The sequence below is a fragment of the Peromyscus leucopus genome, chromosome 4 (genome assembly GCF_004664715.2).
Source record: "Peromyscus leucopus breed LL Stock chromosome 4, UCI_PerLeu_2.1, whole genome shotgun sequence".
NCBI classification, from domain to species: Eukaryota; Metazoa; Chordata; class Mammalia; order Rodentia; family Cricetidae; genus Peromyscus; species Peromyscus leucopus.
Genome location: NC_051066.1, coordinates 53783683 through 53799995, shown reverse-complemented (window position 1 = coordinate 53799995; position 16313 = coordinate 53783683). Strand labels below are relative to the sequence as shown.

Sequence of the window (16313 nt, the reverse complement as noted above, 5' to 3'; positions counted from 1 at the left end):
AAAAGATAAATGCCTCATGAGGTAGCTGCGTTTGACCCACACAGAGTAGAGTAGGGTCTTTCTGTGGGTGACCTGCATTCCTGAAAGTGTTACCTGCTTGTACCGTAGGCATAAGACTGAAGTTCATATCACCTCTGGAAGATCAAACAGTAAAAGAAGGTGAAACAGCAACTTTTGTCTGTGAGCTCTCTCACGAGAAAATGCATGTAGTCTGGTTCAAAAACGATGTCAAGCTGCACACAACCAGGACGGTGCTCATGTCTTCTGAAGGAAAGACTTATAAACTGGAAATGAGAGAGGTGACACTGGATGACATCTCACAGATCAGAGCTCAAGTAAAGAACCTCAGCTCCACAGCCAACCTGAAGGTCTTGGGTAAGTGGGACCAGCTTCCCAATGGGTAGCAGTATGTATTTCCACCACCACCACCACCCCCAGACTGTTTAATAGACTCCAGTCTCCACATTTTTTTTTCTGATGATATGCTTGGGTATCTCTGGCAGAGGCCGATCCCTACTTCACTGTGAAACTACATGACAAGACTGGCGTGGAGAAGGATGAGATCATCCTCAAGTGTGAAGTGAGTAAAGACGTGCCAGTGAAATGGTTCAAAGATGGGGAAGAGATCGTGCCTTCACCCAAACATTCCGTCAAGACCGACGGCCTGCGCCGCATCTTAAAGATCAAGAAGGCGGAGCTTAAAGACAAAGGCGAATACGTGTGCGACTGCGGCACGGACACCACCAAGGCCAACGTCACTGTTGAGGGTGAGTTAGCCCCAGATTTTAATTTTCCCATCTCAGAGGCTGCAGTGTACTGGGCTCGGTCCCACTCACAGAACCCTGTGTCTTTCAGCGCGACTCATCAAAGTGGAAAAGCCTCTGTACGGCGTGGAAGTGTTTGTGGGCGAAACCGCCCGCTTTGAAATTGAGCTGTCTGAGCCTGACGTGCACGGCCAGTGGAAGTTAAAGGGGGAGCCTTTGACTGCTTCTCCTGTAAGTGACCACAGCAGGGCCCGTCAGATATGAGGGGCTTGCTTGTTTGTTTTTTTTTTTTTTTTTTTTTTTCAGATCTCCCGTGCCCCAAAAGTATAATTCCTTGGTGTCTTGCAGGAAGTCCTGTATATGTAAATGCTGTTTATGTTCACTCTTCATAGGACTGTGAAATCATCGAGGACGGGAAGAAACACGTCCTGGTTCTCTATAACTGCCAACTGGATATGACCGGGGAGGTTTCCTTCCAGGCTGCCAATGCGAAATCAGCAGCCAATCTGAAAGTGAAAGGTACGCTATGCCTTTTAGTGTTTTCTATGCAAGGTTCCCTGCTGACACAGAGTGGATGGCGGTGGAAGCAAGCATGCTCTGATGTGGTCTGCTCCGGCTTCTCTTTCAGAATTGCCGCTCATTTTCATCACGCCTCTCAGCGACGTCAAAGTCTTCGAGAAAGATGAGGCTAAGTTTGAGTGTGAAGTATCCAGGGAGCCCAAAACCTTCCGCTGGCTGAAAGGAACCCAGGAAATCACAGGTGATGACAGATTTGAACTCATCAAGGATGGCACCAGGCATTCACTGGTGATCAAGTCAGCCGCTTTTGAAGATGAGGCCAAATACATGTTTGAAGCAGAGGACAAACGGACCAGTGGCAAACTGATCATTGAAGGTGAAAATTCTTTGTTATATCGGCCGCCTATAGAAGTATATATTTTTTGCACTTAGTTTTACATTCCCTTGTTAAAGTGATGGAAATAATGAGTTGGGTTCTCTTTGACAGGAATCCGCCTCAAATTCCTAACCCCACTTAAGGACGTGACGGCCAAAGAGAGGGAAGAGGCCGTGTTTACCGTAGAGCTATCCCATGACAACATCCCAGTGAGCTGGTTCAAGAATGACCAGCGCCTGCACACCAGCAAGCGAGTCTCCATGCATGACGACGGGAAAACGCACTCCATTACGTTCAAAGACCTGTCTATTGATGACACCTCCCAAATTAAAGTGGAGGCCATGGGCATAAGCTCAGAAGCTAAACTCACCGTACTGGGTAGGCATTTCTTAAAACTGAATTGCATTCCATCAAATTCAACGGAAAAGTGTGGAGTGTGTGTGATATGAAATAGTCTTCTGAGTGTAATGCTGCATGGAAATGTGCCTAAGAAACCACCACATGCATTGGCAAGTGTTTCTGAAATACATGTCTTCCAAAATACAGAGAAGTAAGGTAATCATCATTTTCTTAGACCCATAAAATAGCCAAAATCAGATTAAAACTGGATTGTCATGTAAAATAAGAAAGCATCAATACATTCTCTTTCCTCTATCAAAATTCCTTCAGAATAGTAGCCTTTCAAGTTTCTATAGAGAAAGGCTAAAAGAATTTAGTAAATCTCATTAGTCTCCTTGGCCCTTTCCATAAGAAAATCCACGTATGAAGCCTAATGTAAATAGACACTCTCATGGCAAACTATTGCTAGATTCGAGGGAGGCGTGTAAATCTGAAACTTCCAGACCTGATAAGAGTGGATAAGAATTTGGAAACCTGGACAAATGACACAGGAATATGCTCAAAAGCTCAACTGCATGTGTCCTTTAGGCTATTGGTAATTTTTTAAAAGTCCAAACAGATGAGTTTAAAAGTCAAAGCACATGATTTTGAATCATGATAAGACCTGTGTACTTATTCTCTTCCTAAAATTTAGAAACTAAAGATTCTAAATGATGGACAATTTTGGTACCATTTTAAAGCATACTTGGAACTCTCTGAGATACCATTAAACCTGCTCAGGGATCCCCAGCTCTCTAGGTGAATGACGGTTCTCCACTTGTCTTTACCTGCAGAAGGAGACCCATACTTCACAGGAAAGCTTCAAGATTACACAGGCGTGGAGAAGGATGAAGTGATTCTTCAGTGTGAAATCAGCAAAGCAGATGCACCTGTGAAATGGTTTAAGGATGGGAAGGAATTAAAGCCATCTAAAAATGTTGTGATAAAGGCTGATGGCAAGAAGAGGATGCTGATCCTCAAGAAAGCCTTGAAATCTGACATCGGCCAGTATACCTGTGACTGTGGAACAGACCAGACCTCCGGAAAACTTGACATTGAGGGTGAGGAAGTCTCCATGCATCCTCCTGTAGATGCCATGGGCGTCTTCTCTGGCAGAGACTAATAGCACATGTTGACCCTTCATTTTTTCCAGATCGGGAAATTAAACTGGTGCGACCCCTGTACAGTGTTGAGGTGATGGAGACCGAGACGGCACGCTTTGAAACCGAAATCTCTGAAGATGATATCCATGCCAACTGGAAACTCAAGGGAGAGGCGCTGCTCCAAACACCTGTACGGCTATTTCTGAACCTGTCAGCACTTAAGAGGGATAGCGTGAAATGGAAAAGGACAGGCGAAAAGTCAGAGTGCATGTGGGGCATTTAAAACATGATATCAAGTTCTATATGGGGCCTGGAGCCAAAGAGAGAGGTTGGGGGTCTATGAATGGACTAGGAAGGTCACTTTTGCATTGATTCTTGCCCAGCACAGTACAAGTTATATGTATTCTTTTCTAGTGCAGAATTATGCAGCTAAAAGAAATACTTTTCCTGAAAGTACCAGGGAGCTATGTTTGTATATAGCCATTCATTTGTAGCATCCTTTTGAAAATTATATCATATATCTATGAAAGAAGTCTCAACATTACTCGCTGTGAAACACTCTCTCTTCTTTGGTACAGGAATGTGAAATTAAAGAAGAAGGCAAGATACATGTTCTTATCTTACACAACTGTCGCCTGGACCAGACTGGTGGTGTAGATTTCCAAGCTGCCAATGTCAAATCTAGTGCCCACCTCCGAGTTAAGCGTAAGTATTACATGTTTTTAATTAAAAAAAAAAAAAAAAAAAAAACTTACTCTATACTTTCATAAAAAATAAATATGTGTGACATTAATTGAGATTAGAAAATACTATTTGTGTATAAAAACTGGCTTTCTTATATTTTTTTGACCTCCTGATATAAAAGTCCTTCAGATTCTAAAGTCCTGACATTTTTAGCAACTTTGTCATTTGAACAACAATAACAAATTAAGCAAGTCACATTTTTCTGCTCTAGTAATTCTTTCATTCAAAAACAGATAAACCTACAGTAGAAACTGAGAATTAAAAATTCTTAAGAAAAAAAAAAGCCTCATTGCTCAAGCGACTGTCCAACTGTAGACCTTTGCTGTGTGGGCATTTTCAACTCAAGAAGGGAGGCAGAAGAATTAGGTTCCCATTTTTGGAAGGTGCAAAGTAGTTGATGGACACGGACAGGCTGTGGGGCCAAGGACCCCTTGTCTCTCCCAATCAGAGCCTTAGTTATTTTGGAGGTCACATACCTTATGTAGCAGCAGGAACTTGACGCCTGGCAGGGAGACAGATGCAGACTAGATTTCTTGCCGACCTTGTATATCCTGAAGAAGGGGCTCCTGCAAACACCAGCTCTTTGGCTGTGGGCTCTCCCCTTCTCAGCACCACGGGGCCACGTACACATGGGAGTTAAAACAACAGCCAGCCCTGTGGCTCTTTCCTTCTTGAAGAGAACCACCATGGAAATGAAGAATTAAATCTATCTATTCTTGGGGAATTACAGAATGAGTAACACGAGGCATTTTCTTTCCTCTCGCAAAGCGCGGATAATTGGTCTTCTGAGGCCTCTCAAGGATGTCACAGTGACTGCAGGGGAAACAGCCACCTTTGACTGCGAGCTCTCTTATGAGGATATCCCAGTGGAATGGTACCTCAAAGGGAAGAAATTGGAGCCTGATGATAAGGTAAAGCGGGCACACAAGTCGCTGCTTTGCCTTTCTCCCTCGGGGTCGCTTTCATTGTCCTTTGTTCCTTCTTTCTAACGTCCCCTCCACAGACTCTGCAGTTTTTCTCCCTCTAACTTGATTTATGCCGATTTTATGATGGATTTTTCAAATTTATACTCGGTTTAACCTGATGTTAGCTTTTCACTAAAATAGAAATAACCATTTTAAAGATGATCAGGTTATAGTTTTTTCTGGGAAAGAAAAAAAAGGCAAATTCTCCTTAGCCATCAGGGCCAGCTTGTAAGAGTGGTGAAAAGAAAGACTAGGGAAACAGGGAAACGGGGCTTTCTAACTGGGTGCTCAGCAACAGCCCTGCACACCGGCTCCTCCTGCTTATCTAGTGCTCTGCAGAGAAGCACACTAAGAGGAGACTGGAACTCCATTTCAGGCAGTTGCTAGAGTCATAGAGATAACTTCTGAGCAGGTTTTCTCTTCTAGCATTTCTCCAAGGCTATTTTTAACACTCAAGTGCTTTGGGCTGTGCAAATTCTGGAATGCAAGAGGACTATTTAAAGTACAGCTGGTGGACCCGGGAGAAAGAAGGGTGCTGGGATCCCTGTGTGTAAATGAATAAACTTTTGAGAAGTTTGGGTAAACTACCCTAGCTTTTACTAAAATTCCTGAGGCTCAACATTCAACCCAAAAGGGAAAACTGAGCCATTTATTCAGATAGGCCTACATTGATCTACGTATTCTGTACCTCCTGGGCTTCTGTTTGGATCAGGAAATTAAATTTATGCAATCCCTGTTTAGTGAAGAGGTGATACTCAAATTAGCTTGATAATTCATCATGCATTTTGAACTCTTAAAAATAAAACATAGAAAAATATAGGACATTTCATTTTTCTGTGGCTTTTGCATTGCCCAATATTCCAGAAATAGTACTGACCATATGTAAAACTTCTATACAAATCAAACTTTGAAGACTCAAAAAACATTGGAAGGGGATTTTGTTTCACAAAGAGGCTGAAGAACTTGAGGACATTGCCTTCACATAGATGTTTGAAAACAGATTTTAAAAATTAGCATTCTACTAAATGACTAAGTCATAACTCAGTAACAATGGTCTGGTAGATAGGTTCTTCCCATCACACAGAGGACCATGACCTTTGGTTTCCATTGTTACCAACTAGAAAAGGCAGCAGAACATCCCAACTGTAGCATGAGAAATTATCTACACACCAGAAAACTTCTCTTACAACAACGTCTTCTACGTACCGAACCAGGGACTGGGTTCATCTAAAGTTTCTTGTTTTAATGTGTACATCTTTTTTCCTATTCAGTCTAAGTGGTTTCTTATTTGGGGATCAAACTAGAAGTTTTTTATTAGAAAAGAAAGATGACTCCATTCTAATGCAAAAGCACTACTACCTTCGACTTAAAATGTAGGTTCCTAAAAATCCTGCATTTGTTTTACATCTATTATCATCATTAAATTTTTTCCTAGGGCTAGGAAGGGCGGGTCTGCTGGAGCCAGAGGGCTTCTCAGTGTGTCCCTGTGCATAGGAATGTTAATCCATCCCTGTAGCCTCCCAAAATAGTAACCCTTCTATGAACTTGATCTTGGACCTCTTAAATGTCTCTTTTCAAAAAGAATTTAAATATGAACTGCAAAGTAGCATGTTCACTTATTACAGTTTCTAGGTTTTGTTTAAACTAAGTCTGTTAGCACAAATTGTTCTTGTCATTTTAACTCAGGCCTTTTTAATCTACACTTCGTGTAAAAGTCTTTAACCTCTACACCAAGAGTCAGACAGATAAAACAACTTACAGATATGGGAAACTGGAAGACAGCATTTTGGAAATAAACTATTTTTTAATTTCATTTTTTTGTTTTGATCCCTTTTGGCCAAGTAAAAACTGCTAAATGCTAGATTCTCAGTGGCTTTTGGTAATTTTGTATTTAAGTTTTAACAGCTTGGTAATGCTGCCTGTATTCTTTCAGTATGCCCCCTTTTAAATTAATAAATGGTAACTATTAGTATTATCATTACATAATCTACCAAAAAATTTGGCATTCATTTTGTTGGTTTGTTTTTCTATCTGTTGTATTTCCTTTTTTATTTGCTTTTTGTTTTAACATAGTCAAAATATTGACTGTGGTCTACATAAGCCGTTTATTGAAAACACATTATACTCTGGGCAATATATTCAGTGACAGTGAATATCTTATAGCTTTCCTAGAACAATTCAGATAACAAATCAATGCTTTAATAGGTATTATATATTTGTGTCTGTGTTAGAAACTAAGTTCCTTTTAAGTAGCCGTAAGTCAAAGTTCAAAATTCACAGTCAGACATTTTTTTAAAGTCCCATTCAGACTCTACCTCCTCAGATAAGTAGCAGCTATGTACCTAGGATAAATCTTTACTGTCTCCTAGCTGTGTATTAGTCTTTATTATTGTTTTAGCTGTTCTCAATATTAAGGGCAATTATATGAATAACTATGCCATGTTCTTGTTTGAGGAAAATACTTTTCAGAGAAACTGTATTCCTGACTCTTTCTTCAACCCCTAGCAAAATAAAAACAAATATTTTCACTAGAAAATAGTTGACATAATTCTTAACTCTAAGTGGACACTTAAGCAGTTCGAAAACCAATCTCAACAACAGAGCAGAGCTTTTAAGTAATCTTAGATTCTAGAACTAGACAAACCCCAGTCTTCTCATTGTACTTCCAGAAAGACTCTACCTATAACAGCACCAATAATACCTGATTTTCCCTCTACTGATGCTCAAACATGGGGAAACGGAAGAGTCAACATCAAAGAAATTTGATAACAAAATTCAGAAATTCTACAAATTAATCATGGATCGCATTCATTTGCAAAGTAAATTGCTAAAATAAATGGGAGAGGAGTTCTAGCTTCTCATTCCGTGATCATCACCTTCCTTTAGAATATACAATTTTCTTTCAGAAGAAAAAGAAAATCTACTTTCAGCTTACAGTAGCCAATCATTTTTTCTTTCATTTTTTTTATCTTCTCTAAAGTCTTTCTTTCTGCACACAAAACCCAAAGCAAAACAGAAATGCATACATATTTATAATTATATGTATTTTTCACAGGATCAGAAATATAAGTAAAAATTGGTCTGTGCAAGTTCAATATGAAAGGTTACCTCATATTTATACAATGGTATCTAAGAAAGCCTAAAATGTTCCTAAAAGTTTTGGTGGCTATTTCGTTTACCTGTACTCTTTAAACACTCACCTAGGTGGTGACGCGTTCAGAAGGAAGAGTTCACACGCTCACCCTGAGGGATGTGAAGCTAGAAGATGCAGGAGAAGTCCAACTGACAGCAAAGGATTTCAAAACCCAGGCCAACCTCTTTGTGAAAGGTAATTGCAAAGCTTATTCCTGAATGCGCATATCATGAAGAGAGTCATAAATAATGCATCCTCTTCGTTGTTTTTGTGCAAGAGTACCACACATCATTAAAATTAATTATCCCAACATCTAATTTTACATTTTGGCACAACAAAATAAAAGTTGTTTTTTTAATGGTGAGGCAGTAAGCACACCTTTAATCCTAGCACTCGGGAGGCAGAGGCAGGCAGATCTCTGTGAGTTCAAGGCCAGCCTGGTCTACAGAGCAAGATCCAGGACAGTCAGGGCTACACAGAGAAACCCTGTCTCAGGAAAACAAAAAGACTAATGTGGGTTTTACATATTCTTTTTGTCTTTTATTATTGTATTTTCAACTAGTTTCAAAAACAACTGGTGAAATAATAATTGCCAACCCATTTTATGAAAATGTTGGCCATTATTTCCTTTTTGTTTCATAATTATTTTATAATTATTTTTCTTGTAAGTCTAACATTGAAGAGGCAGAGGCAGAAGGATTGCCACAAGTTTGAAACCAGCCTGGTCTACATAATGAGTTTCCAGGCTCGCCAGGGGGAGGGGGGAAAAACAGAAATTTTTTTCCTTTGTATGTATGAATAATGATAAAACACCATTATTTAAGGAAAACATCTAAGTGAAAAATAGCTTCCCAAATGAGTAAACTTAAAAGAGAAGCAGCCCTGGAGATGCCAGGGGGAGTTAGAGAAAGTTCTGGAACTCTTGGAGAAGGAAAGCAGCTAATAAGTATGATTCTTTCAGAACCCCCAGTTGAGTTCACTAAGCCTCTTGAAGACCAGACGGTCGAAGAGGAGGCCACTGCAGTACTGGAGTGTGAAGTGTCCAGAGAAAATGCCAAGGTGAAATGGTTCAAAAATGGCACAGAAATCCTCAAGAGCAAGAAATATGACATCATCGAGGATGGCAGGGTCAGGAAACTCGTTATACATGGTTGCACCCCAGAGGATATTAAAACGTACACTTGCGATGCTAAGGATTTTAAGACCTCCTGTAACCTGAATGTTGTTCGTAAGTATTCCTTCACAGGACTTAGCATTTGCAACTCTTTGTAGCAAAAAAAACCAAGACACTTTATGCATGCCCTTCTCGGCCTAATCATAATTCTTGGCAACTTACAGTATGGATGCTGACCTAACCTGGTACTTCACACGTTTCTTTAGAAACCTTCTTGTGTCCTGTCTGGTCTTGAGAAAGGTACCGAGCACTTTTCACTATACTGCTGGGTTCTTTGTCTGTATGTGGTTATGCCCACTACATGAATATCCTTCTAGAGATGAAAACAAACTGAATCAAAAGAGAAGCACAGAACCCTGGTTGCATTTGGAAGGAAGATAAGTTTTCAGGCCTGGAGAATATCTGAGAAATGAGAATGAAAGTTGTTTAGATAGGAACATACTTGAGAACAACTGTAATAGGACAAAGCCCAATCACATAATTCAATCTGGGAATAAGGATGGATGAGAAGCTGAATGAGGCCCAGGTTCTTTAAGTCCTGGATTCTTTGAACGAAGAACGCTATCATTTTTACTGCTGCTTCTTCCCCTGTTGGAAAAATAACCCTTTATCTCAGTATACCAACGGCTAGCTAGCTCATTTGCTTTGTCCAGCAAAACATTTTTCATGGTATAGTTTTGTGCAGTATTTGTTTGGCTCTGTTGCTTCTCGTCTGTCAACAACTAAAACCTAGTGGCTTTGACTGTGCTGCCGGCGTCGGCGTCTTGTGCTTTTGTCCCTCTTTCCATGCCTTGGCTCCCCACTTTCACTCACCTCAGAGTAGCCCCGTGGGGTTTCTTCCCTTGTCATCTACTTCCTCTTGGAGAAGGCTCAGCCATGAGGGCTTATCTTCCAGCCTAGCAGCTAGCGTTGGTCTGAGAAGCTACTGATCAAGAAGGGTCGACTTGGAAAGGCCTTGTAAGGAGCTCTGAAAGATGGAAGGGCAAAGAGGCAGCTGCCCCATCCTGCGCAGCAGCAGTCAGAAATCGGGAGATGCATGAACCAACAGATATGAAAGCCAAATCAGCGCCCCACGTAGAACCCTGTTTGTCACACTAATACATGCCTGACTTGCGTGTGAAATCTTTAAACTTGCTGAGTCAAACATGAAAAGCTGTATATACGTGATTCCAACGGACTCATGCCGATTATAGGGCTTCAGCTATTGTCTTTGAATTCAGACTATTGTCTTTGAATTCTACTGGTTTCCAAATAATATCCTGCAACTCTGGTATAGTACCAAAAGAAAGAAGGTATTTCCTTCAGGAATCATTCAAAAGAGCTGAGATGGATCTCAGTTTGAAAGAACATAGTTGGTAGCACAGTCAGACACAATGCATGAGAAGTAGACAGTGCAGAAGCAAAGCATCATTCCCAATGGAAGCTGCAAGAGATTTCAACGTCAGTGGCTATCTATTAAGATGGGAAGAGAGAAAAAAAAAAGTCCTGCAAAAAGGAGTCACTTCTTACTGGGTGGTAGCTGTGCAGCCTTTAGTCCAGCACTTGGGAGGCAAAGGCAGGCAGATCTCTGAGAAACCTTGTCTTGAAAAACCAAAAGAGAAGGAGAGAGAGTCACTTTTCCTTAAAGTATACCAGAAAAATAATCAGGATAAATTTGCAGGAGCCTTGTTTGAATTCCAATGCCATTCTCTTACAGCTCCTCACGTGGAATTCCTAAGACCACTCACGGACCTTCAAGTTAAAGAAAAAGAAACAGCTCGGTTTGAGTGTGAAATTTCCAAGGAAAATGCCAAGGTCTGTGACTACATGGTGTTATCTTAGATATCAAGTAACTTTGTTTACTTCCAGTCAGCTAGAAGGAAAGAAAAAAGTAGCTAAATCTTCTCTCTGACTCCCATTTTAGATTAAAGATTATTTTAGCATGAAAGATGGACTGATTTAATTTTTCCCTTTAGTATTACTCAGTAGAAAAACCTTGAACTCATAAGATACTTATTCAGAGTCATTTGGAATTGGCGTTTTTTTTAAGATTTAAAAAAAAATCAAAAGTAGTAATTCCATATCTTAGCTAAGTATTTCTGATTGCCATGAACTATTATTATTGCCAAATTCCTTCAATTTTCAGTCTATTTCCACAGCAGTGGAGCTTGTTTATGTGAGATCTAAGGCCCCCTAAGACTCAAAACTTGCAAAATCCTGTTATTTTTTTTCATAATTGGTAGTAGTAGGACAGCAGGTCAACAGTACTTTGTACCTTCATTCTTGCTTTTATATTTATATTTTTTATCTGTCCTCCTTTATACAGACTATACTGTTCATGGTTTTTTTAATAAATACTATAATGTCTTATGATTAATTTTTAAAAAGCCCTCAGGATCCTAGTGCATGATAGGGCTACCAGGTAAGGGACACCATGAAAACTGATTGAAAAAAATCTATTTGTCCTAAAATACAGGTTCAGTGGTTTAAAGACGGTGCTGAGATTAAAAAGGGCAAAAAGTATGACATCATTTCTAAGGGGGCAGTACGAATTCTTGTCGTCAACAAATGTCTACTGAATGATGAGGCAGAATATTCCTGTGAAGTGAGGACTGCCAGAACTTCCGGCATGCTGACAGTTCTTGGTGAGTGTGAAGGCTTTCTTCACCTACATGTACTAGTCAGGAAAACCCACCTCTGGTTTTACTGAATGATTGTGGGTTCTTTTCTACAGAGGAAGAAGCTGTCTTCACAAAAAATCTTGCTAACCTTGAAGTTAGTGAAGGAGACACTATCAAACTGGTGTGCGAAGTCTCCAAGCCTGGGGCAGAAGTGGTTTGGTACAAAGGGGATGAGGAGATCATAGAAACAGGAAGATTTGAAATACTTACTGATGGAAGGAAGAGAATCCTGGTCGTTCAGAATGCGCAGCTTGAGGACGTGGGCAGCTACAACTGTCGACTCCCAAGTTCCCGGACAGACGGCAAGGTCAAAGTACACGGTATGAACATCTCAGTGAAGGGCATTTTATTTCTAGTTATTCATTCTTGTAACAATTAAGATACAAATGCCTATGTTTTCAGTGTCTTCCAACTTTTTCCTTTCCAGAGCTTGCTGCTGAATTCATCTCAAAGCCTCAAAACCTTGAAATACTTGAAGGAGAAAAGGCTGAGTTTGTCTGCACTATCTCCAAAGAAAGCTTCGAAGTTCAGTGGAAGAGGGATGACCAGACACTCGAATCTGGAGATAAATATGACATCATTGCTGAGGGCAAAAAGAGAGTCCTAGTTGTGAAAGATGCCACATTACAAGACATGGGCACTTACGTAGTCATGGTTGGGGCTGCCAGAGCCGCGGCTCACCTGACAGTCATTGGTAAGTTTCTCCTCGCTTCTTCGGATTGATATATTTACCATCTGGGTCCTTTGTCATGCTACAAAGTCTTACTGCTTGTTTACAGAAAAGCTCAAGATCATAGTTCCTCTCAAGGACACCAAAGTGAAGGAACAACAAGAGGTTGTCTTCAACTGTGAAGTCAATACTGAAGGTGCCAAAGCCAAATGGTTCAGAAATGAAGAAGCCATATTTGACAGTTCCAAATACATCATTCTCCAGAAAGATCTGGTCTACACTCTCAGAATCAGGGATGCACGCCTAGATGACCAAGCCAACTACAATGTGTCTTTGACCAACCACAGAGGTGAAAACGTTAAAAGTGCAGCCAATCTCATTGTGGAAGGTATGCGACTTAGATGGTCCTGGAGAATTTTTTTCCCAGCAGTTCATATTATGCAGTCCACTAAATTCAACATTATTGTTCTTTATTATCACAGAGGAAGATCTTAGGATTGTTGAACCTCTTAAAGATATTGAAACAATGGAGAAGAAATCAGTCACGTTCTGGTGCAAGGTGAATCGTCTCAACGTAACACTGAAGTGGACCAAAAATGGAGAAGAAGTGGCCTTTGACAACCGTATCACATACCGAATTGATAAGTACAAGCACTCCCTGATCATCAAGGACTGTGGCTTTCCAGATGAAGGTGAATACATTGTTACGGCCGGCCAAGACAAATCCGTCGCAGAGCTGCTCATCATAGAAGCCCCGACGGAATTCGTGGAGCACCTGGAAGACCAGACGGTCACAGAGTTTGATGACGCTGTCTTTTCCTGCCAGCTCTCCAGAGAGAAAGCCAATGTCAAATGGTACAGAAACGGAAGAGAAATCAAGGAAGGCAAAAAGTATGCAAAAAGCCTTGGATGCCCTTGGCCTGCTGTTTTTGTGTGCACTTTGACAGGCTAACACTCGGGCCACAAACTGACTAATCATTCCATCTCTCCTTCAGATACAAATTTGAAAAAGATGGGAGCATCCACAGACTCATTATAAAGGACTGTCGGCTGGAAGATGAGTGTGAATACGCTTGTGGTGTGGAGGACAGGAAGTCCCGAGCTAGACTCTTTGTGGAAGGTATTGTATTGGCTTCGGGAATAATTCCAGCTGAAGCGACAATTGTTTACAGTGCTGATTAAAAAAATACAAGTATATGTATGTTTTCATTTTTACATTTTCTTTCCAGAAATCCCCGTTGAGATTATCAGACCTCCTCAAGATATTCTTGAAGCCCCTGGTGCCGACGTTATCTTTTTGGCCGAGCTCAACAAAGATAAAGTGGAGGTCCAATGGCTTAGAAATAACATGGTTGTTGTCCAGGGCGACAAGCACCAGATGATGAGTGAAGGAAAGATACACAGGCTACAGATTTGTGATATTAAGCCACGTGACCAGGGTGAATACAGATTCATTGCCAAAGATAAAGAAGCCAGGGCTAAACTTGAGTTAGCTGGTAAGTCGCCTTCTTTGGCTTTGCAGTGTTCTCATGAAATCACAGGTCTTACGTAGATTTCAGATTTTACAGTTATAGCAAAATACTCCTTGTGAAAGCCTATGGTTTTCAAACCCATTTCATGTCTTAGATACTCTGCTTTTTCTTACTATAAAGAGGAAGTTAATGGCATTCACATCATACCATTGGATTATTCCTGGCACATGGCAGCTGCACATGAATTTATAGAATTAAGGGCAATCCCTTACTCTACTGTGTACAACTCCTATGGGTCTTTTACATATATTTTCATCTGGATGCAAGATGCCTGCATAGGTTGTTCTAAAAACCCCATTGGTATATCTTGTACATAAGAAATTGTCTGATTTATCCTGAACTAAGTATGCAGTACTTTATCAGGAACCTATTTTATAAAATAATTTCAACAACAAAAGCAAATCCATTTCACTATATTCTAGGTTCACTTGTACTATTTTTAATGAAGACTGGATAGTAATGGTTGTATGCCCTATTCACCCATATTTTTCTAAAGGCTGATAGTTTGAGTAGAGAATTATTATAATCCTCCCACAGTGTTCTCTGCTATAAGATTACTGTGGCATACTTCCAAGGTTATGATGATGTTAGCAAATGTATAGTTAAAAAATCTATGCCATAGTATGACTATAGTATAAAACTCAAACATGTTTGCATGTACTCTTTCTCACTAGCTGCACCTAAAATCAAGACAGCTGATCAGGATCTTGTGGTTGATGCTGGGCAACCCCTGACAATGGTAGTGCCCTACGATGCCTACCCCAAAGCAGAAGCTGAGTGGTTTAAAGAAAACGAACCCCTGTCTACAAAAACTGTGGACACTACAGCTGAACAGACTTCTTTCAGAATCTTAGAAGCCAAGAAAGAAGACAAGGGGAGGTATAAAATCGTGCTTCAGAACAAGCATGGGAAAGCAGAAGGCTTCATCAATTTACAAGTGATTGGTAAGCCACCCAGTCACTCAAACTTGATTGGCCACGGTACGGCTTAAAGGCATAGCACCACTAAAACTTCTGTGATTTGTAAATTACAGATGTTCCTGGGCCTGTCCGTAACTTAGAAGTGACCGAAACATTTGATGGTGAAGTAAGCCTCGCTTGGGAAGAACCATTAACAGACGGTGGGAGCAAAATCATAGGTTATGTTGTTGAAAGGCGTGATATCAAGAGAAAGACCTGGGTTCTGGTCACTGACCGAGCAGACAGCTGTGAGTTTACCGTCACCGGCCTCCAGAAGGGAGGAGTGGAGTACCTCTTCCGTGTGAGTGCAAGGAACAGAGTTGGCACCGGAGAGCCAGTAGAAACTGACAGTCCTGTAGAAGCCAGGAGTAAATACGGTAAGAAGTATTTAAGTAAACTGCCGACTAGCTAGCATTGTGTTCATCCCCAACAAAACCCAAATTCATATGTGCTTCTTCTGTGGTGACCTCCAGATGTCCCGGGCCCTCCACTCAATGTCACCATCACTGATGTGAATCGATTTGGTGTCTCTCTGACGTGGGAGCCACCAGAGTATGACGGAGGTGCTGAAATCACCAACTATGTGATTGAATTGAGAGACAAGACTTCTATCAGGTGGGACACTGCCATGACAGTAAGAGCTGAGGACCTGTCAGCAACTGTCACTGATGTGGTCGAAGGACAGGAGTATAGTTTCCGTGTCAGAGCCCAGAACCGAATCGGAGTTGGGAAACCAAGTACAGCCACACCCTTTGTCAAAGTTGCTGATCCAATAGGTAAGATCATCATCATCATCGTCGTCATCATCATCATCATCATCATAAAAGGAAATAAACACTGCATGCAACCAAAGAATTAAATCTGTTCATTCAAGTAATTCTGATCAAATAAAACATAAGGGAGCGCATCAAAAAATTTAGAACAAAATTGTAAAAGCCAAGACTGTGCTCAGATACTTCATAAACTTGTTTTGATGGGATTGTTAGGATTATTCCATGTCTTAATAAATTGTCACTCAGTAAAATTGTTTGTCCCAAATCTTTCTGTCATTCTAGAGAGGCCAAGTCCTCCTGTGAACCTAAGTTCCTCAGATCAGACGCAGTCATCAGTTCAGCTCACATGGGAGCCTCCTCTGAAAGACGGAGGCAGCCCAATACTGGGCTATATCATTGAAAGATGTGAGGAAGGAAAAGATAACTGGATTCGCTGCAATATGAAGCCTGTCCCTGAACTGACTTACAAGGTAAGGAGTTGCATCTTAAATATGTGTTGCATCTTAAATATATATATATTTAAGCTCAATATATATATGTTGAGCTTAAATGAATATGATGTT

At 40.7% G+C, this 16313-nt stretch overlaps 1 protein-coding gene across 1 annotated transcript in view; it reads left to right on the top strand.

The window, feature by feature from the left end:
- The window catches only part of Ttn (titin), a 274219-nt gene that overhangs the window by 165462 nt on the left and 92444 nt on the right, over positions 1-16313 (top strand). The window contains 24 exon segments of the mRNA XM_037204900.1: positions 109-375; positions 504-767; positions 856-995; positions 1157-1283; positions 1393-1659; positions 1771-2037; positions 2832-3098; positions 3191-3330; positions 3719-3845; positions 4653-4795; positions 8054-8177; positions 8944-9210; positions 10853-10950; positions 11612-11780; positions 11870-12136; positions 12244-12510; positions 12596-12874; positions 12969-13377; positions 13482-13606; positions 13716-13982; positions 14693-14962; positions 15052-15354; positions 15451-15753; positions 16033-16220. Coding sequence (XP_037060795.1) covers positions 109-375; positions 504-767; positions 856-995; positions 1157-1283; positions 1393-1659; positions 1771-2037; positions 2832-3098; positions 3191-3330; positions 3719-3845; positions 4653-4795; positions 8054-8177; positions 8944-9210; positions 10853-10950; positions 11612-11780; positions 11870-12136; positions 12244-12510; positions 12596-12874; positions 12969-13377; positions 13482-13606; positions 13716-13982; positions 14693-14962; positions 15052-15354; positions 15451-15753; positions 16033-16220 — 5345 coding nt within the window.